The sequence below is a fragment of the Chamaea fasciata genome, unplaced genomic scaffold (genome assembly GCF_029207755.1).
Source record: "Chamaea fasciata isolate MVZ Bird 193981 ecotype frontalis unplaced genomic scaffold, bChaFas1.0.hap1 SCAF_13, whole genome shotgun sequence".
In the NCBI taxonomy this organism is placed as follows: domain Eukaryota; kingdom Metazoa; phylum Chordata; class Aves; order Passeriformes; family Sylviidae; genus Chamaea; species Chamaea fasciata.
This window is the reverse complement of record NW_027094098.1, coordinates 14,902,358-14,925,266: the sequence shown is the minus strand read 5'-3', so window position 1 is coordinate 14,925,266 and position 22,909 is coordinate 14,902,358. Positions and strand designations below refer to the sequence as shown.

The window sequence follows — 22,909 nt, the reverse complement described above, 5'->3', positions numbered from 1 at the left end:
GGCAGGGTGGCGTGGCGGAGATTCTCAGGGCAAGGACTGTCTCTTCCAGAGGCCATGGCACCATGCAAAACACTTAATAAATGACACAATTTAGAGGCAATTAGGTAATTGTACCTCTCTGCTGTGCTCCTGAGTTCAGCACGCACTCCAGGCTCTCAGGCTTAGGCAGGTGTTTACCTTGATCCCTGTAAAGGTGATTTTTTTGAAAGGGTCTTTTCATGACATGTTTTTTTTCCTCTCTTTAAGTCCAGAAACTGTGGCAGGAGAGCTGCTGGCTGTTTTCTGCTCCTCCCAAGGGCACCCAGCTACTCTGCCCTTCCTAATATTTACAGCCACAGCCCATGCCATGCCATTTTAATGCACAGCACTCCCCATTTCAGGAGTAAACGCACATATGGTGGTGAGGCTTGGGGTGTGTGGAGACACCTCCCTTTCAGTGCTGTTGCAGACACCACCACTGAAAGAAGCTGCACAGGGAGGAAAGAGTCAGAAATAGCAACTAGAGGCTGGGTATAGCTTCAGACTGACTGCCTCCTCATTAATCTCAGAGCAAAGTCACTTAAAATAATCCCGACCTTCCATTCCCCATCCATTTGCAAGAGGCTGTCTAATTGCTCCTGTTCATGGCAAAGGACCATGGGTTCTCCAGTGAGCTGGGCTCATAAGAAGAAAGGCGGATGGGGCTTGGACTTGGCACTTTGGAGCTCAGATGACAATTTGGCAGGGAAAAGTGCTTTTCTGAGCTGGGTGAATTGCAGGAGGGCACACTTTTGGGTCTGGCTGTGCACATTTTCCCCCTTGAGGGAAGCAGCTGTAAGGGAGAGGTGTCTAGCAAGAAGGCAGCAGCACAATGAGCCTGAAAGGATGCCTGGCTGCAGGAGGAAGCTTGCAACCAGAGAAGTAGGTTTCTGCAATCTGGAAGCTGGGTTTTTAAGTGCAGAAGCTGGCTCCTCAGTGGAAACATTTGGGGAACAGCTGGTATCAGCTATCACTGCTCCTCCTTGTCCATGGGGATGGATTGCACTGCTGTAAATCACTGCCTTGGCAGCAGGCCCTGTTCACACCCCATGCCTTGGTAAAATCGTAGGCTGGGAGTGGAAGTTGTAGAGCATCAATCCTGGCTTTCTGCCACCTGGGAGTGAAGGCAATCCTCGGGTACCATTGGGTGAACTTTCTGGGAGGTTTTTACTGCCTGAGAAGTGGTTGTGAGGGACAAGCAAATTTAGATCTAACCCACATGATCTACATATAGCAAAAATCCAGATACACCCAGAAGGAAAGAAGGGAAATTAGGACAACAGAAGTTGATGGGCTGAAAACTTAATTAACATGCTGAAAAATTTGACCTGATCTCAGGCTTTTTCCCTCTCTCTTTTCCTTTGTTGCTATTGGTTTGATTTTTAATACACTGCTTAGGATAAATTTTGCTCTGAAATTAGGAATGAATTATATCAGCAACATGTCAAGCTAATGTGTTAATTCTGTTGCAACACACTGGAAACACAATATAACAGAATTTCCCCCATGTACTTTCCCCTGTACTCTGGGGCTCACCTAATAATCTCACAGCCCCGTAGCTTCAAGAAACCAAATAACAACTTAAAAGTTTTCTCTTTATTGCATTCATCTGTTGTGCTGGGATGAGGAGCAGCTCCTTGTGATACACTTGGAATAACACATCTGCTGCTGTGTTATTCTATTCTTTGTTACATCCCAGCCCCTTCCCTTGCCTTCCATGGCAAACAAGAAACAGAATGACAAATAAAGCCATGGTTGCCACTGTCAGTGCCAGCTCCTTGTGCTGCGGGCTGGATGAAATACCCACACAATCATGGCACCATCCCATATTTATTTAAAAATATTAAACTATTTATAATGGAGGGGTCATCAGCATGCTGCATTCATTAGCCAGGGCTCCAGGGAAGAGACGGCAGCGTGCAAAGAACACAAACAGGCTCTACACAAAAGGAGCAAAGCAGCATCCTTTGGAAATGTCAGTGCTGAGCAGCAATTAAAACCAGCAAAAGCTGAAATATAGGGAATTCCAATAGCCCGAGTACAGCAGCCAGTCCTGACTGTCAGGGAACCAGTGGTGGGATTCTCATGGATGTGAGGATGGATCGTAAAGGTTTGTGCTGCACAGTAAAACATGACTGGATTTTCTGTGTAGAAAGAAGGATTAAATTGCTGCTGGTGTGGAGAACCAAGTGATGGAGGCAGGTAGGGGCGGGAGACAGGGATGGGTTCATGCCGGGGTTGCATCCTGCAGGATGCTGAGCTTCTCTCTGAACTGTGGGGAAGCTGCCAAGCTGCACACAGGTGAGTGTGAGGGGTCTGCCAGGAGCAGGCTGGAAAACATCACTTGAGGGGGAGAGACTACTCTGCATGACATGGTGTGAGTCCAGCATTGGCTCAGGCTGCTCAGAAATGGCCATTTGACCTTGCAAAGCACTTCTGGGCATCTCAGGGCAAGTGGTGTTAGAGTCAGTGGATAAAAGGAGGGAGTGGGGGGTGTGCTCTCTTGTGGAAAATTTTTCTGAGCAAACAGGAATTTGTCCAGTAACCCCATTTGAAGTTACTCCGTACTACTGCAGTGATTTTATAGCTCCTAGTCCCCTCCACTCCATCTCCCACTGGAATCTGCTCAGGAGGGTTGTTACACCTCGTGCCATCCCTGCTGATTTTGCATGCAGAGAAATGCTGCTGTGGTCTTGAAGCTCACAATTAGGATAATGAACTGAAAGAGGTCAGAAGAAATGAAATATTCATCTTTGGCTTGCCATGCCCTTTCAGGAATTAATTTACATTGGGCAGTTATGTGGTACTTCTCCTTTTATATTTTCTTTTCTCATTCTTTTTTAAAATAGACATGGATCACATCCAAAACCCAAAGTGCTTAGATGGGCTTTGGAGCTGTCCCTGGCTTTTTATACTTCCCATTTTCCAGGCTGCCTTCTGAAAATGTGTTTTTAGAGGTTTCCCATTCCAATTTCCCCGTTACCTGCCCATGGGATTTTAATGTTTTTAGTGACAACAGAGTTGTAGCTGGTGCAAAGTGACCAAAACAAAACCAGGAATTGTATTTCCCTTCCTTCTCCACCTCAGGGTCTTCCACTTGCCTCATTTCTACCTTTGCTCTTTCTTCCCTCCTGCCCTGAAACTCCACTAAAAATTTCCCAGCTTTTAGCAGTCCCTGCAGGCACAGAAGGAATGATCCTTAATTCCCAATTTCCATTCTGCTGCTGGTCTCAGGGCTTTTTATTTCAATGCAGAATTATACAGAAATTCCTTCAGGGACTTTTCACATCCATATTTCCTTGTAGCACTGCTGCTGAATCATCTAGGAACTGAAACTTGCTTGGCTGGAGAGCAATGTGTTTTTATAAATTATCGACATGCTGAAATTGGCCCTGGTCCAAGGCAAGCCTTCTACTTTGCTAATATGCCTTGGGTCTAATCCCCGTCACATTGAGGAGGATGAAGATGAGTCATCTCCAGGCGGAAAGGCTGGATCTAGGACCTAGTGACACATATGGGAGGTGGAAACCGGGAACAGATATGCCAGGAGTGGATTTGTAGCCAACACAGAACGGCAAACACAACTCTGTTGGTTCAGATGTTGTCAGAGCCACCGGGGAGCAACAGCTCCCAAGAGCAATTAATTCACTGCAGGAGCTCTGATGGGCTTGTTTTTCCCAGTTCTGGATCTCTGCTGGGCAGTGGACTGTGTCTGTCATTGTACAATGGAATTCACTTTCCGTGGATCTGGATCTTCACCTAAAAGCTCATTTGATTCAAGTCAGGAGTTTTAAGACTTTATTCTCCAGCAATAAAAAAAAGAAATGAGCCTGGCAGTAAAAAGGTGTTGAGGGATGTATGGAGATATGGTGTCCATCCATACGTGGTGCTGTATGGATGGATTTATTGCCCGGGTTTTGCGCAGCGGTCTTGGGATTGTGGAAAGCCTCCATGACGTCATGCTGAGAACCGGGAGTTGGGCTGTTCCTGCTGTGTGATGGGAGCAATATCCTGATTTATCCCCGCTGCGGTGGCTGCCTGTGACAGGTCTGGCAGAGCCGTGCAGGGGATGCCGTGACCTCTGTGGGCAGAGCAGGAAGGTGGAGCTGCTTCCTCTCCCAGCCTGCCTGCCAGGGACATGATTCAGATTTTACAGCTAATTGACTGCACTGATCTTGCTGCCAGAAAGGGATAATATTCAATGAGTCGCTTGTCTTTCAATCGCTGCTGTCCAAAACCCTGCATGCACCTTATAAAACCAGTCCTGTGACTTGGCTGACTGGTTGCTCAGGGGCACAGACTCTCCCACGACCCCCTCTTTTTCTTCTCCCTGCTGCTCTGTGCCCTCCCAGTCCCTCACCTGGGAGGAGGTGGTGGCTACGTGCTGCATGACCCAAAGACAGGATCTGATCTCATTCCCCTGTATCTTTCTGTTTCTGATTAAAGCCTTGCTCCACAGAGGCTAATGAGCCTAGTGGAAATTAATGCCATCAGCCCCTGGTAGCAGGAGGAGATGGACTCTAAGGCAGCTAAAACTTGCTGGGGGCACTGGTTTGAAACCCCATTAGCCCCAGCCCCCTTGTACTGAGGGCTCAGTGTTTTTGTGGACAGCCCTGAGCTTATAGCTGGAGGGCACAAGATAAGAGGCTCATGTGGCAGACAAAAACCCATCAGCCCATCCACCACGAGGAAGGAAATTTAGGAAACTTTGACATATCACACTGACGAGGCCAGCATGTGCTGCTGCTGCTGCTTTCTCCTTGGCCTGCCCATCTGCCACCAGAGTTCATTTGTTAGCACTTCCCCAAGCTGGCTCCCAGCAGAGCCAGCACTGAGCCGGCCTTCATCCCTGCCCGCGCTGGGGAGCGATGCCAGCTCCAGGATACAGCCCTTCATACTTCTGTGGTGATGCTTGGGAAACGTAGAGCAAACAATGCCCTAGGAGTAACAGCCCACATACACTCTACGAGAGCTGTTCCCATGATGTTTGCTCAGCCCCTGACTAATTTAGCACACAGGATGGGCTGGCAGATTATGCAGCGAGACGCGCTAATTCGGGTTCATGTGAAAGAACGGCGAGACGGGCTGGGAGACAATGCGAGCTAATATTAGGACGCCAGGCAGGGAGTCAGGAATCCCAATCCCGGCTGCCACTGACCTGCTCCCAGGCCCCAAATCCCTCTTTGGAGCTGCCTGGAGAAAAGGAGCATCTCCCTTTATGTTCGGCCGGGTTAGCCCTGGGAGCCGTTTGTCCCAGCCAAGGCTGCTGGCTGTTATTCGATATAAATAGTAATGATGATGATAATCTTTCCATAGGGGGTATGGCAGGGAGGGGTAGAGCCTCGTTTCAAAGCTGCTGCTTTTGTTGGACCAAGCTCAGATGTGCAGTAGATGCTTCTTTAATATAAAGATGCTCTTGTGGGACCAGCAAGCGGGAAGCGGATCGGGGATGTTTCTGTGAAGATGCAGCATCAGGCACCGCCATGGATTCTTCTGCTCCAGTGCTTCAAAAAGCAAGATGGGGTTTGTATATCTTCCAAATCGCTGAGTGATATCTCGTGGTGTGTTAATTGGCTCTGCTCCTGAGAATATTTGTGTATGCTCAGCCTTCCACATGTGGCTTGTCTGATGCCTGTAAATTACCCTCATGAGCAAAGTACAGCCAGGCCCCAGATGGCTGCAGGATTGGGCTGTCGCTGCCTTGTCTCTTCTGCCTTTTGCCAGGATTGTAATTCTGACCCAGACAGGGATCTCCCAGCTACTCCTCACCATGAAGGAAGAGCATATCAATACTGCTCCAAAGGAATTCCTTTCCCAAACCTTCCACCTGTCCCATCATTGCGCCTTACTGCTACCTTTTTATTTATTTCTTTTAATCTTGCTGAGGGTACTTGGACAAACATTTTGTGAGGATGAAATCAATTCTCTGTTACAGAAGTCTTTCCTCAACTCAGTGTTTTTATGAGGGAAAAGGGATTTTTGCTGTTTATTCTGTATACAGAATTGCTATTGATATTCTGTCTATTGATCCTTTACTTTTGAGGAAAAACCAACCCCTTCAAAGTGGAGCTGGTAGACAAGATATTGCACTGATACAACCCCATGTGCCAGTTAGTTTTGGGAGGCTGAGCCTCTGTGCTAGTTTTATTTTCAAATCAAATCACGAGATCACAACTCTACACAAGTTGTTTGAACCAGACTTTGCTATGGGGAGAGATGGGTTATTCCCAGCTTTTTCCTCCTGATCTTTTTCCATATTTAAGCCATTAGACTTTAATACACATCCACCACTAGGGACTACCAACTTACTCAGCATGCAGCACATTTGAAAAGCTCAGACTTTGCCTCTTCTTTATGGCACTATAAAGACTCAAAGCAGAAATCTTTCCTGATACAGCTTTAGTTTTCAGGATTTTTAGGGGGAATGAATAGCAAGTTTTGTGTTGGAAATACATAGAGAAAATAGGAAAGAGGGGACTGGAGAGGTGAGGCAACAGGGGAAGGACAGGGAACAGCACCTCCACAAGCCTCAGCAGAGCAGGGGTGCAGTTTAAGGATGCAATGAGGCTCTCTCTGTATCTGCAGAGGGAACAGGGAGGATAAGAAAGGAGGAGAGACTGAGGCTCTAGAGCCGAAGTGAGTTTGGGTGAGTGTTGGTGCCTTGGGCAGTTGCTTTGAGCTCTTGCAGCACAAATCAGAGGTGAGCCCTTTTCTTTTTTAAGCAGCAGAAGCGGAAAAGTGGAGGTTTATCAGCTGAGACAGGTGAATTGGGATAGCTTATCTCAGCAGGACACAGCTAGTGTCTACTGAAGAGTCTTTGCTAACTCATGGGGAGACATTAAAATAGCAAAGAAAAATTCCTGGGGAAGAATGTGACTTAATAATACTCAATACCTACCAGACTAGGAGGAGGAATTGGCTTCTTCTATAGCTTGGTCATGGCCAAGAAAGACTACCAAAAAAAAAAAAAAAGAAGTTTTATTTTGTTTTCTTTTTTTTTTTTTTTTTTTCTTTTCTTTTCATTTGGAAATACTCCTGTGGGTACCAGAGACCTCCACTCCAATAAAATCTGTCCCAAATGGACACTGCATTGACATTTCCTTAAAGTTTCTTTCAGAAAGTTGAAACATATGGCAGGCTTAGCTTCCCTTGCAAAGCCAATCTGATCCCTGCTCTAACCAAGAGGCTTTGCCTGCTCTGTGCCCAATTTCTTCAGAGCTTTTCAGGCCTGGCTCCCTCCGTGCCAAAAAGCCCCACCCACAACAATCCTACCCTGGAACAGCACGGAATATATGCCTGAATGAAATTAATAAACCTGGGAATACAAGTGCTAATGAAAGCTAATGAAATCTACAATTTGTAATTGTGATGAATTTTTTAGAATCTTGCTTTTTAAAAATGACTGGGTCCCCTGAGGCTGGCATCTTCACTTCCAGGTGGTCACTCTGACCCTCTGCTTCCACCCAATAAGCTCAACCACATCCCAACATACCCAGCCTATTTTGTGTTATTTAAGCCATAGGATATGACAGAGCATGTTTTATGGGGCCATTAATTTATGCTGTGGGTGACTTTAACCACCCAAGAAGTATATTAATGGTCCTATAAAATAGACCCCAGAGTGTCTTAATATGGTTATGAGATTGATCTTCAGCTTTATATTCCACTATGTGTGATATTATTGAAATAAATTGTAGAGGAATGTGACATGAAGTCCCAGTAAAGGGGGAGTTTCCTTTTTCTTCCCAGCATCCTGTGGTCACAGACTCACTCTGAGCCAGCCCTGGATGGAAATGTCCTGCACAAGGGACTGCCTTTTGGGATGGACTTTGCTGGCCCAGCTCTGCCACTGACCTTAGGCAGGACCTGTCTGCTGGCTGGTCAGTAGATTTAACCAGAGCTTCTCGTGTCCTGACACTTGGAGGGTTTTCTGTAAATACAGGGTTTGTTCAATACCTGGGGTTGGGTCATTTGTTGAAATGTTTGCCAGGACTCAAACAGCACCAACCCATCTCCTCCTTGCTACCAGAGGGCAGTACCAACCTCTTGAGAAATCCTGGATGCTACGCAGAAAATTCTCCTCCCGTAAGAGTTAAGTGGGATTACTATGAAAACAATTCTTGTTTGGGAAATAACCACAATACATGGCTTTCCTACTGACAGATTCTGGGAGTGTGAGTGTGCCAACAAGGAAACTTCAATGTCTAAGAAACTGGATCTTGTTTAAAGTCTTCTCTCTTTTCTTCCAGGATCTATGTGCTCAGGCTTTCAAAGTCTTAAGGCCTGTGATATCGAAGGTTTGGGGATTTGGGGTTTATCTGGAAATTAGGAATAAATTCTGCTGTATTAAATTATTTGTGCTTTCATTTGTAGTCTTAATTGTTGTCATCCTTTTTTATGCTCTCTGGTGGGAGTACATGGCTGTGAACTGCCATAAACCCACAACATTCTCAGTGACTAGACATGGTTTTCCATTCCTAAAAAAGTAAAGCTGTGGTTTCCTCAAGTTTCGGTGGGAAAGCTGAGAGAATGAGTTGATGCTTGGGGGAGATTTGACCCATTTTAGAATCTGGGACACAGAACAAAATTTCAGAGATGTTTGAGACCAAGAACATGGGTCAATATCCTATTTGAAAGAACCATTTGAGCTGCTGTGTGTTTGTAGCGGGGCCCAAAGCATGCAGAGCACCTTCTGAAGGAGGAAGAAAGCACCAGCCTTCTCATCCTGACAAATTAGCAGCTGCCAATGCGTGGGCCACAGTGACTGCAGACAATAGAATGAGGGAATCGGGCTCTGCTTAAAGGCCTGAGCCCACCCAGATCAGTTTTGACAGTGCTGTCATGGGCTGTGAGCTGGTAAAGAGCATGCAGACCTGCATGAGATGAGGCTGGACCAGCTGCTGTGAAGTAGGATGGCTGCAGTGAGCCATCCTTGAACGAGGAATGTGTCCTGAGCTTCTCCCTGCCCTGTGTCAATGTTCAGCTGTTCCCCAAGTAGGTGCCCTGTGAAGATTCCTTAATTGCTGTTTGTGAAGTGCTTAGAGACCCTCACAAAAAGGAGAGTATCATTATTAGAACTGCAGTTGTTAGAGATGAAGACAGTCTGTTAATCATTAAATCCATCCCCTGCAAAGGCAGGACCACTGTCCCCTGGGAGAGCAGCCAGGCTCTGCAGTGAAATGCAATGCCAGGTTTGGATGGAGTAATAACCCAATTATCCATCAGCTGGTGTCAGGGACCCTTCTGGGCAGGAGCAGCCTGGCCATTGGTCAAGGGCTCAGTGCTGTTAAAGGCTGACCAAGGGCTTCCTTTAATAGAGGTGGTTGGAGCAGCTGTGCCCTGAAATAATCTCGTTGCTGCAGTAAGGCGCTGGGCAGTCACAGAGTCAGCAGTCAGGATAAGAAAAAACCTTGGCTATATTTGAGCTCTTCTAAGTGGTGCCAGCTTCCAGGATCTAAGGTTGTCCAGATTGACCACCTGGTTGCAACGGGGAGATAAAATGGTAGGAAATTGGTCCAGGAGAAGAACTGAAGTGAAAATCTGAAAATTAAGATAAAGTTCTGGTTGAGGTTTGCTGGTTTTGTTAATTATCAGCAAGAGCAATTTTGGGAACACGGTGGTCCAGACATGAGTACAGCGTTAGGATTACAATGGGGACAGCTCACACTTTCATTACAGTTGCAGTGTTTGTAAGCAAACCATAAAGGGCCCTTGGAAGTCTGTCATCTCATAAATTTTACTATCAAAACTTGTTTTTCTAAATAGTTCTTTTCAAAAATTTTTCCATAAGGCATGAGTAGTTCTGTAAGATCTATTCAGGGCAACCACAGCTCATGTGATGCTCACATGGATCCCAGATGATTTTTAGCTTAGCAGGGCTGTCACATAAGACATCCTGCAAAATGATGGTGGTGAAAATACGGCACACCCAGCTCTGGGCTGTGAACAAGGGGGCTACCTGCACCGTGAGCTCACGTGTGTGACACAACTATCAGCCAGTGCACCGAGGAGAGAGAAACCCCTCCCCACAAGCCCTGCTGCTGCTCTGTAGGGTGTACTGACCTCTGGAGCATTTATTGCCCAAGGGATCCAGCCTGGTGACCAATCCACTCTTTACTGGTGAAGGCACAATAAAAAGTGTGCTGTCATCGTGAAAGTGACAAACTGGGCAACTGAGCCAGGAAAAGCAGATGTGAGGCAGTTATTGCCCAAACATAAGGGATCAGCACGGCTTTAAGGATGAAAACTAAGTATAAAAGTTCCAAATGGGAAGAAACCTCTTGGAAGCAAATGAGGGCTACACACAGCAGGTACGCGGAACTTCATGAGTCCGCTTCTACCCAAGAAGGCAGGCTCTGCCTCCTCCCTTGGAAGGACTTCCTGAGCCCTGGCAATCCCATCTGCTTCCCATGGAGACCTGGACAGAGGTGCCTGAGGGGATGGAGCTGACTCACTGCTGTGCTATGTGACATCGGCCAAGCCTTCCGTTCCCTTGCCTGGATGTGGCCGTGCCACTCGGGCCGGAGAGCGCGGCGATGGGAGTTCTACAAAAGAGCCAGATGAGAGATTGCAGCTGGGGAAAGGAGTGATGGAGTGCGGGGGGTGAGGGAAGGACAGGCTTCCCTGCACCATCCGGGACGGGTGCAAGGGCAGGGAAAGCACCCCGGTCACCTCTCTTAGGCCTGTGAGCTGAGCCTGGCTGATCAGCTGGGCCAGCATCCAGACGATGTGCCGCCTCTCCTGCATCGCCCATCGCTGCAGGGCACGCTTGGCTGGGGAGATGTGAGATGAAAGAACGACGCGGGCAGCAGGGAAAGTCTGCGGGCTGTAGTGTCTGAGTACACATTAGGGCAGCACAGGGAGCCAGACCAGACTCTTTGTTTCCCTGTGTCACTTCTCAGTCCCGATTAGCAGCAAAATAGGGCACGCACACATCTGACAACTGAATTCCTTGCTGGAAGGGGTTCGGTCATGCATAAGACTGCTCAAAATGAGGCCTGGCTTTCAGGTTTGGAAGCATGGAGCATGACCTGGAAGGGACAGCTGGTACGTGCACTCTTACTTTTCCCTTTTGAGTTTTGCACCAGTTCTGGGTAACTTTGAAGAGTTGTGGCCAAGGACAAACAAATGGATGCCTGTCCCTTTCCCCAGCAGCCAGACCTCGCTATTAGTCTGTCCAGCTTCTAACCGATTACACGAGAACAGGACAATGTGAGAACATTATTAATGTCTCAAATTCGAGCACTCAATCAAAAAGTGGAGCAGAGAACTAAGAGTAGGAGCCCGACTTCTACTCAGCCTTGTGCAAGCGCTTTGTTACCGTTGTGATGACGGGCTCGTGCAAGTTTTTCCTCAAGACTTGTAGTTTGTGTTCCTGTCCTGTAACAACCACCTGGAAAGCGCAGGTAAAAAGGGACTGTAGAGGTTTGCAACTTGGGAAAATCCTAGAAATCCTCCCGGGAAAGCAAAGATCTGCCATCCCCCGTCCCCTGGAACATGAGCATCTCCGGGGGCGCGGAGCAGAGCGCCCGGAGAAAGATGATTCTTGCCGGGGGGGGGGGCGGGGGGGGGTGTTCACCCTCCCCACTGCCCGGGGGGCGCCGGCACTGACTGGTCCCTTCGGGAAAGTTGTCGGTGGGATCGGGGAGGAGCCGGGGCCGCACGTGGGGCGGGGGGGCCGCGGCGGCCGGGCCGCTCCGGGGGCGGGGAGCGGGCGGGGGCCGGGCCGGGCCGGGGCGGGCCGTGACAAGGCGCCTGCGCCGGCTGCGCGGAGCGCGGCGGAGCGGGACGGACCGAACTGGAACAAAACAAACGGCGCTTTGTATCGCCTGAAAGGCTCCGCGCTCCGCGCAGCGCCCGCGGAGAGGGGCGGCAACACCGCGCGGCTCCCGGATTTTCTTTTTCGGCGCTTTAAAATTATTTTAAATTTTTTTTTTCTTGATAAGAGGGGAGAAGGGGCGGGCGGGAGGCGGTGCGCGCCCTCCGCGGGCGCGGAGCCGTGCGGGCGGTGATGGCCTGAGCGGGCGGCGGGTCCGCGCCCCCTGCGCACCTGCCGAGCGCGCTCCGCGGGCGCGGAGGGACGCGCAGCGCCATGTCGCGGGTCGTGCAGAAGAAGAACCACTGGTCCAGCCGGGTGCGGCAGTGCGCGCTGACCCGCGGGCCCGGCGGGCAGCTGGGCTTCGCCCTGCTCGGCGGCGCGGAGCACGGCGAGTTCCCGTACGCGGGCGCGGCGGCGGGGGACGGCGAAGCGGCGCTGAGCGAGGGCGAGCTGCTGCTGGAGGTGCAGGGGGTCCGCGTGTCGGGGCTGCCGCGCTACGACGTGCTGGAAGTGATCCGGAGCTGCAAGGACCCCATCGTGGTGAAAGCCGTCCGACAAGGTGCGAGAAGGGACGCGGCGGGACGGGGGGACCCGCTCCGCGCTTCCCGCGGGGGTGCGGGGCTGGATGGCCGCGGGCGAGTGAGGTGCCGGGGCTGGCGAACATCAGCCCTTCGGGGCAGCGCAGGGCCCCGACCGAGGCACGGACGCGGGTGCCGATGCTCCCCACGCGTGTGCGCACCTTCTGCCAGGGCACTGATGCGCAGGCACCTCCTCGTCCGGACCCGGCTGCGGTCCCCTGCCCTGCGCTAAGCGCAGCGGGCAATTGCGTGAGACTTTCCCAGAGGCACCGCGGAGCCGCCAGCGCTCCCTACGGGGAACCCGCGCTTGTCCGGGGCGGCTCGGTGTCCGGCTGACCCTTGGAGAGGCTGAGAGAGCTTCAGTGCTGGGGGAATGGGGTAGGGATCCCCTCCTCCAGCAGCTGAGCATCCTTTGGAGCTGCTGAGTGATTAGTGGAGTCTTGTTCTGAAATTGCAGCGTGTGTTTGCCGGCTGCTAGCGTGGGAAGAAAAAGCTTGGACCCTTCGGCATCTTCCCTCTCTGGCTGAAAGGCTGCTCAGATTTACCTTTTTTCCCCCTGGTTTGCCCTAGGTGAGGGTACATCCGTGCTACAGCCCTGCAGCGCACAGGTGAAGGAGCAGACAGGTAGATCTCCTGTTTGGCTAAGGAAGAGGATAGGAACAGTCATCCCATGCTGGATTAAAAAGATGCCACTCCACATCTGTGTACACTCAACAGCCGATCAACAGGTTAGCTCACAGGCCTGGCTATTGGGCTTGTGATTTCCAGGGCAGGACTTCATTTTAGTGCCAAAAAACTGTTGGTGCTGCCGCAGCCACCGAGGCTGGTTGGATGGGCAGGAGGAGCAGGACTGCAGCTGGACAGACAGCCAGAGGTGTGAGAGGTGGAGGAGCACCCCGAGGTCAACTCCAAGTGCAGGAAGGAAGGGAAGTTTTCTTCGTGTTGCCCAAGAGATTCCTTAGGGGAAAGTTTATTTGTCATCCAGGCGCGTGCATCCTAAAGGTGGGGGTTTCACTCTGGCTTGTGGCGTGAGGTTTTTTTCCCCCTGTACTTCGTTCAGCCCAGCTGGTAGCTGCAGACAGAATTTCTGGCCAGCTGGCAGGACTGTCACCTGAAGTCTTGTTCCTGGGCTCGTTTCACAGCCATCCTTCAAACCTCCGGAGCCAGAGCAGATCCCAGCGATGGGGGGTCAGAGAGGAGCTGAGCCCTGTGCGCTCCCCCTCCACCACCTGCCCCGGAGCAGATCCACAAAAGCACAGCGACTTGTTAGTCCCATCAGGATTCAGTAGCAATATTCCAGCAAAGACTGTTGAACTCCCCCAAACCCCAGTTTTCCTTAAATAAATGCCTATTTTCCCTGCTGCGTTCACTTCACTGGGAAGTGGTGAGGGAAACTCAGCCTGCTGGTTTCCCTGCCCAAGTGAGAGGGGGAGAAAAGCATGAAGAAAAGTATGAGGAAATTAGGCAGAGGGTTTTTTTTTACATACTGATTGTTTTAGCAGAAGTATTAAACTACAGCTTGTGGTGTTGCAATGTGATCGGTGTTGGTGGGTGAAGGAAGGTGTGTATAAAACCCTTCCCAGCCAAACAGTTTGTGATCAAACTTCTTGTTGTTTTGGAAACATGAGTTTTGTATAAATAAAACATGTCCTGGGAATAAACAGCAAACGACAGAACTTGGTGGTAAATGCGTCTCAGCTCCAGGGTATGGTCAAGAAAACATGCAGAGAGCTGAGTTTTAGCGTGTTGGTTGAGTTTACCTGGAAAATAAGAGAAAAGGGTTCAAAACCCATGTGCAAGTCAGGGCAGGCACTTAAACCTTGGACTGTTCCCATCTAGAGCTGAGAACCAAGCCCTTGGTTACTGTGGGATTGTAATTTCCTTTTTTTTCTTTCTCCATATTTAAAAAAAAAATGCTTTATTAGCCAAGAATGTGGAATAGAACTAAATATTTGGTTTTTAAATCACTAAATATTTTTGTGGTCTGCAAAGCAGTTCCCTGTGCCTGTCAGTGATAGCCTGGCATCTACGTGCTGTTCTGTGCAAAGCAGGGATCTCCCTCGTGTATCAGAATCATAAGGATAGAAAAGGAGAGTATTTTAATTAAAATGCATTACTTCTGTGTTGATTAAAAATCTGATCGTGGGAATGGCAACTGTCATTCAACAGGAAACGTGTGGCATTAGAGCAGACAGCAAAGGAGTATGCAGATAAGATTGTAAATATGTTTTTTCCTATGATGAAAAAACTATGGTTTTCCTCCTCCTCCCAGTTCGTAGTCCCGAACTGATTGGTGCTGAAGTGCTGGGGCAACATTAGCCTGGAAATGTATACATTTTGTTGCCTGTCTGTTTTGTGTTACATTTACAAGGCTGGAAAAACAGGAAATTTACTGTAAGTCAGTCATCTGCAAGCTTGAGCAGAGAAAATAACGGTTCTGACCTTGCACTTGGTGGAAGAGAAGAGACTAGGATGTGAAATGTACGTGGAATAGGCTGGGCTTTATCATTAAACCAGAGTTTGTAGACTTACAGTTCACGTGCAATTTTTTTTTTCTTGCTTTTGTGAGTGGTAAATTTTAAAAGTAAGTACAAAAAGAAGGAACCTCTATGAACTCTCTTAATGGGAATACTGGTATTTGATACTGGTCATATTGGATTTCTTGGTTCTTTGCTTACTCTGGGAGGAAGAGTGAAGAATTCTAAAGAACTTTAAAGGAGCTTTCCTTTCCTTTTCCCCTATGCACCCTTTTTGCTATTACTTTTGAGAATTAAACTGTACCATTATAGTTGCCTGTTTTGGGGGAAGAGAGAGAAAGAATCTTGCTGCCATGTATCTTAGTAACTTTGAGAACAGTCAAACGTGTGAAAAAAACTCAGTTAACATGTAGTGCTTTTATGACTGACTGTTTCCATCTTACATCTGTGCCTAAGTTCTGATGAAATTGGCAATTAACTTCAGTGGAGTTAATAAATGCATTTTTATTATTACTTGGTCAGAGAGTATGGAATTAATAGATTGAATTATAGGAGCGGTGGTCACATATCCTGGTGTAAAGCTGGCATTGCCTTAACATAGTGATTTCCCAACTGTACTGTGAATATTGTAGCCTCCTTGGATACATTGCACATTTGTCAAAATAGTTCACTTTGATGAATTCATAACTGATTGCGTTGGATGGATCAGTTATAAAATTGGGCACAGCATTTCTTCTCATGGATCTTGGTTAACAGAGTCCAGCACAATAGAAGTTAAGTTTGTTGTGCCATCCTCCAAACTAGCTATAAAAAAAGGACCATGTTTTGTTTGAGGCAGGGTATCTGGGTTTTCCTTCTCCCTCAGTGAGAGATGGGCACATTCAGAGAGATTTCCAGGTTTTTTTGCTCCTTGGTTTGATGACTTGTGCCAAACCACACCAGGCCAAATGCTTGGTATGGGAAATAGTCTAACTTAATATGCTTGTAAATTTATTTTTAAATTGGTTTTTTTAGTTCTCATTTCAACCCTTCGCTGCCCTAAAAAAGTCTCAGAATCCCAAGCTCCTAATAACGAATCACTTTGAAAACAGGAGGTGCTGAGAGCAGTTTATGCAATTAATAATTCTGATAGGACTTTGCAGCTGGGATGATCCCACGCTAGGGAGGAGTCGAGGGTGCTTGTGGTTTGTTTTTTTTTTTTTAGCCCTGTACAGGGCAGACAGGAGCAGGCGTGATCCCAAGCAGAAACAGTCACTGTTTACCCAGTGCTATCAGCTGCATTTGTTTCTTTTCAAACATTAACTTGACCCTAAGATAAATTCTGAAATACAGTGCAGTGACTCAATGCTTCAATGTCAGGCTGGCATCTGCTACACATGAGATGTTAAACTCAGTTACATATATTAATGTGAACAAAACCAGCTTCTTTCAAAAAGTTTGTGTGAGCTGGTATTCGAATCGTTTCATTTTGTTTTCCTGGGAGAACTCGTGAGATAATTTCTGTTTGTTGTTTTTGGGCTGTTTTGTAAAACATTAAAAAAAACCAAAAAGAAGGGAAAGTTGATACACTGTAAATTCCTACATGTTTGGTGTTTTAGCAAGGACAGGGGAGCAGAGCGTCACTTTGTGAGTAGTCATGCTGAACATCCCACGCTAAGTGCCCATGCCTGGCATTGCAGAAGCCCTGCGGTGAGTGCTGGTGCCTGTGTGGAGCAGAGCTTGGGATTGATGTGCTGGGCCAGCAAAAGGAGAGGCTGTTTAGAGAGAGTGAGCTCCTGCTGTTCCCAGTTTACCTCTGCATGAGCTCCAGAAAGTGTTTTCCTTCAGTCTCTGCTCACTCGGTGCCAGTCGCTTGCATGGTGAATTCTCTCAGTCCTTTTTCCGTCTGACCCGAATTCTTTTTGGACCCAGGTGGGTTTCAAGTGGGGAGAAAGAAATCTTGCCATCTGGAAACCTGGGTGTTGCTCTTGTATTCTGGATTTAGAATACCTGTTTTCAACTGTGACTGTTGGAGTTGTCATGATTGAAATGTAAAATAAAAAAAGGCAGAATCTCTTCTTCTCTCACTTGTAGGATGCTTGGTTACAAATCAGTAGTCTTCTTCTTTTAAAGAAGTACTTAAGGAAGTACTGCACTTAGTAGTCATGAAATGTGTATGTCTTGTATTAAAATACTGCCTTGAGGAAGACCTTATCTTTACTGTGCCTGAATTTACAGTGTAGAACTTGCCAGGATTTGGAGGTTGATCCTGCTTGTGGCAAAGCAGTCATCCATCCTCTCCTGAGCCACGGAGTAGCACACCAGAGAGGGACAAGAGAGCCCAAGAGCCACATTGTGCCTGTTATAAAAATTTCCAGGAATTAATGTGATAGTTCTAATGGCATGAAAGGGGGTTATGCTTTCCACAATAAAGTTAATCTTTCCACCCATTGAGATGGGACTCCTGGCTCCCTCTTTATGGCCAGTCAGATCACAGAGCGATTAAATCACAATTATGGTCTAATTATGAGCAGTCATTCAACACCATTGCAAAATAGGATGTTAACACCATCCTGCATGTTGTTCCATGTTTTTAAGACCGAGTTACAACTCCTGCATGAGTGAATTATTGACCTGCTATCGTGAGATTTAAGATTCATCTTCCATGTTAGAGATGTAAGAACCGTTTTTTAACAGGTTTGAAAGCCAAGTAGCTCCTTGCATTCCTGGGTTCGGGATTGTCATTTTCTTCTGGTTCAGCTCAGGCTGTGATCATTCATGCATCTCTTCTGGCTGTTCCTGTATGTCTTGATCTGATGCCTGAGAAACACGCTTGCTCCTTTGGCAGTGTGTGTGTGCTCGGGGAAACACTTGCCCCAGGGCAGCTGCATTAAGGTGTAAAGATATTCAGAGCAGCACTTTTGTGACTGTGCAGAACTGATGATTTGAGCCCTCTCTCATTAGATTTCAGCATGGCTCAGTTTGAAGTAAAGTGGAAGCTGAGAAGATGCTGCTGCCTGAAGGGCTTTTTCTATTGCATTAGCAGGGTCTGGGCTGTGGGCAAGGGCAGGATCTTTGGGACTTCTCTTGAGGTTTTTAAAAATAATTGGCCAAGTTTTTTATTTGCATTCTTTTGCTTAACTCCAGACACGAGCTATGACTGCTAGTTATTTCAGGTGGTTGTTTTTTTTTTTTTTCACGTTTCCTCTGACTTTGACTGGAACTTGTAAATCAAGGCATTTGGTTTTGATCTTTGTGTGCTGCAAGTGACTTAAATTTCTTGGTGAAAAGCACAGAGTAGTGTTTCTGTAAGAGCAAGTGCTGTGAATTTATAGAAGGACTGTGAAGAATTTGAGGCAAAATGTTAGCTGAAGGTAGGGATCCTAGCTGTGAGCACTCAGTGGTCCTTGGAGGGCTGGTACTCTGATGCATCCTGCCTTGAGCTCCTTCCAGCTCCACGTCCCAATTCCCGGAGCAGCAAAATGCACATCCTCCTAGTCCATATTTCTCCAGAGTTTCTCTCTAGCTCAGCTGCAGAAAAGATTTATTTTTGCCTTTTAGAAACCGAGTATGAAGTGACCTTTTTGCACCAAGGGCGCAGGGCTGGGTCATCCCCTGTGATCTGTGAAGATCTTCTCCGCTCCCGTTGCCCTGTCACCGGAGGCATCTCCTGCAGGACAGCGGGAACAGCAGCTTCTCAGTGCTGAGTGACAGTGCTGCTGAGCCTGCAAGACCTGCTCCTGCAGGAACATCATTTTCACCGCTATCATGGTTTTCTCTGTCTCTCTCGACACTTGATGTTTTGTTTTCTCAGTTCATGGTTGTGGTCTCGTGCAGCTCGCCTCGGCGTGGCTGTTGCAGCGGTTTGACAGGTAGGGGCTCAGAGCTGGCAGCCCAGAGAGATCCACAGAATCAGTGCCTTTAATCAGTGCCTTTGATATCTTCAGTTTGGGGCTTCCTGCAAGCATCTTGGGAAACCAAGCAAGCCTAGGCTATCATCCAGACTTTTTCTACTGATCTGAGAGAGAGCTGTGGAGGAAGCTGCCTGCTTCCAGAGCAGTTTGGCAGCTTTTGCATTGGGTTGTTGGCAGATTGGGATATTTATCTTTTCCCCCCCTTAATTGTAATTTTTTGCTTTGCCTTCTGAACCGAATAGGTGGTCCAGCATCTCTCCTGGCCCTGCAGGAGCATTATGGCTCAGGGTAAATGGGAAATTTTTGTTGAGATCCACCCTTCAATTTCCAAAGGTCACACACTCCATCCACCCTTCCTTTTGTGACATTTTAAATTGTTTCCAGAACTATTCCACTGCTACAAGCTGGAATGATGGCATCGTGCTCTCTGTTAGTACTCGGCTCTGACTCTGGCATCGTTTGTGCTGAAGTGTTTTGTGTTAGTAATATTATTTAAACCTGCAGATTTTTTTTTTAAACTGCTCCTAGTAGACCTTGGAGAAAAAAAAAAAAATTTTTCTTGGGGTCCTGGTGTTTTGGGTTACATTTTTACACACTTGGCTTTTGGCTATAAACAATTCCAGTTTTTACAGTTGTGAGGGCTTGTGTTGTAACTCAAAAGAAAAATAAGAGTTTAAAAATATTTATTGAATTTCATTAACTGTCCCTTATTAGACTAAACAATAATGCTTACTACATGGTGTGAAAATAATGCAAAGTGCCCTGTCTTCATAAAGGAACAGGAAATCAAAACAAACAAAGCCTCTGGGATGACTTGCAAAGTGGAACAGATGCCCTTACAATTGCAAGGCATTTGAATAAGGAATCAGTTTTGCATGGTTTGCTAATCCTTCAGTAAAGAGTTCATTGTCTTGGATTACACATCTGTAATTTGGGAGCCCTCAAGTCAGTGTCTCAGTACAATTAGAGTGGGAAGAGACTGACTTCTTTCTTCATATCCTTAATCTCTAGCTTGTTTTTTAAGAGGAAAACCTCAACTCTGGGTTTTTCATTTAGTTATTAACAAAAAAGCCTTTGAAAAAGAAGCTGCCTAAAATCCAGCCACTCCCTCAACACAAACAAAGCAGGGCAGATATTGTGTACTTTTAAAAAAAACCAACTTTGATGTTCAACCTGTCTTATTCCAGTGGTACAGATCCTGCACTAAGTGGGTGTTAGACCAAGCTGATGACAGACACAGATGTCTCAGAGTTTTTTGGATGAATAAGAAAGTTACTTCCCAAACAGGCTGAACTGGACAGGTGAGGACCTGGGCTGCAGAATAACTGCAAAACGACTTTTCTTAAAAATAGCAAGGAGTGTGCCCATCCTCCTCCTTTCCCAAAGGCACAGCTAGAACTCCCAATTAGCAATTTAAAAGGCAGGGGTACAGGTGGAGGTTCCTTGGAGCAATTCACTGGAGCCTTGTGGGAAGCCAGGGATGGCTGGAGAGGTGGAGAGAATAGCAGGAGATACATAAAAGATTCCAGAAGCTTTGGGTTGGGGAAGAGTTTCCCTGTTCACTAGTGGAGCTGTTCATACTGAGGCTGTCTCTAAACACAGGCTGTGTTTTGTGCAGGACCAGCCAGGAGTGTGCCTCCTCCTAGCTGGTGGCAGTCCCCGGTCCCACTGCAGTCCAGCCCTGTTGTTCTGGCCCTTATAAGAGAGCTAGAGAGGGACTTTTTAAAAAAGGTGTGTAGTGATAAGGGGGAATGACTTCAAGCTGGAAAAGAGCAGAGTTAGGTACAAAGAAGTTCTTTGCTGGGTGGTGAGGCCCTGGCACAGGTTGCCCAGAGAAGCTGTGGCTGCCCCTGGATCCCTGGAAGTGCCCAGTGCCAGGCTGGATGAGGCCTGGAGCAGTGGAAGGTGTCCCTGCCCATGGCAGGGGGTGGCACTGGATGGGCTTTAAGTTTCTTTCCAAATCATTCTGTGATTCTGTGAAAATTCAGAACTGAATGATCTTTAAGATCCCTTCCAAACGAAACGGTTCTGTGACTCCGTGCTGCAGCTCTGCTGTTGAATATTCTTTCAGGATGTGGTGCCTACAATAACTCTGCTGCCCCAGGACAGTGGGTGGCTCCCCTGCATGGCACGGGGACAGTGGGGGACGTGTGACAGAGCAGAGCCCTGGGGGAGCTGATCCCGGTGATCTGGGGGGATGAGGAGTCTGCAGTTCGGCTGAATTTGGGGAAACTGCTGTCTCAAAGCCGAGTCTCCTCTGGCAGTGCTGCTGCCTGGGGGAAAGCACTGAGGACACCTGATGGGGCTTTGGCAGCCACTGATCCAGCCCTGGCTTTGTTCTCTCCCCATCCTGTGGGCGAAAGAGGGATTAGTCTGATGCAAAAGGAAGAATCCTTCTCTTTTCCCTGGTATGCATTTTTCCTTAAACAACGAAGTGACTAATGTAGAATATCTTCTCAATGTGATCTGCTGGTGGTTTAGAGGAGCAGCAGCAGCCTGGCTGCATGAGCAAGTCCAGAGGTTCTGCTGCTCAGCAGGGACTCTGAGGATCACAGAATGTGTTGTTTCTGAATAAAATCAGTAAGTTGTTTACTTATTGGGAGGGGATGGCTTGCTTTGTTGTTGTTAGATTGTCTTCTGCTGGTACCCCAGCAAACGCTGTGTGTTTGTTTGATGTGCAAATACCAAACTTGCTTAGCAGTGGTATATAGTGTTTTGTTAGCTTTTGTATAGTCTGTGTGCACTGTGGAGTCCTCCCTGTCACCTACCGGCTGCTTTTATTAATCAAGCTGTTTCCAGGTGGAGATCTGAGCTGCCAAATGCTTTTATACATGTACCGTAGCCTTCCTTTTATTTTTTTTTTTTTTTTAATGAAGAGATATAGGCATGCTGAGATTGTTCTCTCAGTTTCATGTGGAGCTATTTTTATCTGGACTAAGCTATAAATCCCTCATGTTGCAGGAAGCTTTGTTTGCTACAGGTGGAGCGAGGCAATTAAACCCCCACTGTCTGTCCCTGGCTTTCTGTGGGAGGCGTGGAACTGCTCTGGGCAAAATCCAGATGGGCACTGAGGAGATCAGGGCTGTGCTGCTCCAAGGGCTGGCTGCTCCGTGAGGTTACTCATAGAGGAAAATTTTATATCTGCACACAGCCTGCACCCAGTCCAAGAGGAGGAGCTTGTGAAAATATTGTGTCACCCATCAAAATAGTTTGAATTCTTGGGTGAGACTCTGAGAATATGTGACTGGTGTGTGTAGGTGAATATATATATTTAACTTTTTCACTTTAGCATCCATATTGTCAAATGCTGCTTCAGTGAAAAGTTCCAGAATGTCCTTTTCTTCACTCTTAATTTTTCCTTTTTAATGGAAACTAATCTCAGGATTTCAGCAGCTCAGGTTGCTAAACGGCCAGTGCCATGGATTTTGCCACGAGTGCTAAAATTTGCTGCTGGCACACACAGCTGTTTGGAGGCTGAAAAGGAAGAGTATGAAACCACCACCGTTGTGGCTGAGAACAGTTCCCATGCCCATTATCTCATCACGAGATGCACGGGCAGCCTCTGATCCTGTAAAAACATTGAAAATCACTGTTGTGGTAAAACTGTTTTGGTGATGCTTGTCCTGTAAATCGTCTGCAGGAACGTGTTGATTTTGGAAGATGGTTTGCTCATGAGACCTCAGTGGCTTTCAGGTTATGTGATGCAGCTGCTGAAGAAGATCCAGATTCCCTTTTCCTGACAAACGCTGGGGGCATCTGCTATCTTGACCATTGTCTGGCCCCTGTGAGTCATTTCCAGCGTGCAGGAGGGAAATCCAGAGTACACCTATAAACTTTATCTCGGAAAGGTGCCCAGTTTCGTCCTGCACAGAGGTCTCTGGCATGTTCAAGGCCATAAAATGGCATTTAGCTCCCTCATTCCAGGGGCAGGTGGCAGTTACACTTTAACACAAGGTCATTCCTTTATGGGGATGGGAAATGTGGTGAATACCTGGGTGCATGATGTCAGTCTGTCCAGTGTGATAAGTTTGGGGCCCTCTTGTGCCAGGCAGTGCATGGACCCGAGAGAGGTGTCCCTGCCTCGGTGTTTGCAGGAGAAGAGTGAGGGCAAAGAGCTCAGGTGAT

At 47.6% G+C, this 22,909-nt stretch overlaps 1 protein-coding gene across 27 annotated transcripts in view; it reads left to right on the top strand.

The window, feature by feature from the left end:
* The first annotated feature begins 11,784 nt into the window (after positions 1 to 11,784).
* Positions 11,785 to 22,909, top strand: part of MAGI1 (membrane associated guanylate kinase, WW and PDZ domain containing 1) — a 342,718-nt gene continuing 331,593 nt past the window's right edge. For all 27 annotated transcript variants that reach the window (XM_066195799.1, XM_066195796.1, XM_066195795.1 and 24 more), the window contains exon 1: positions 11,785 to 12,395. In XM_066195799.1, the coding sequence (XP_066051896.1) occupies positions 12,110 to 12,395 (286 nt within the window). In that variant the 5' untranslated portion in view covers positions 11,785 to 12,109. The remainder of the gene's footprint in view (positions 12,396 to 22,909) is intronic.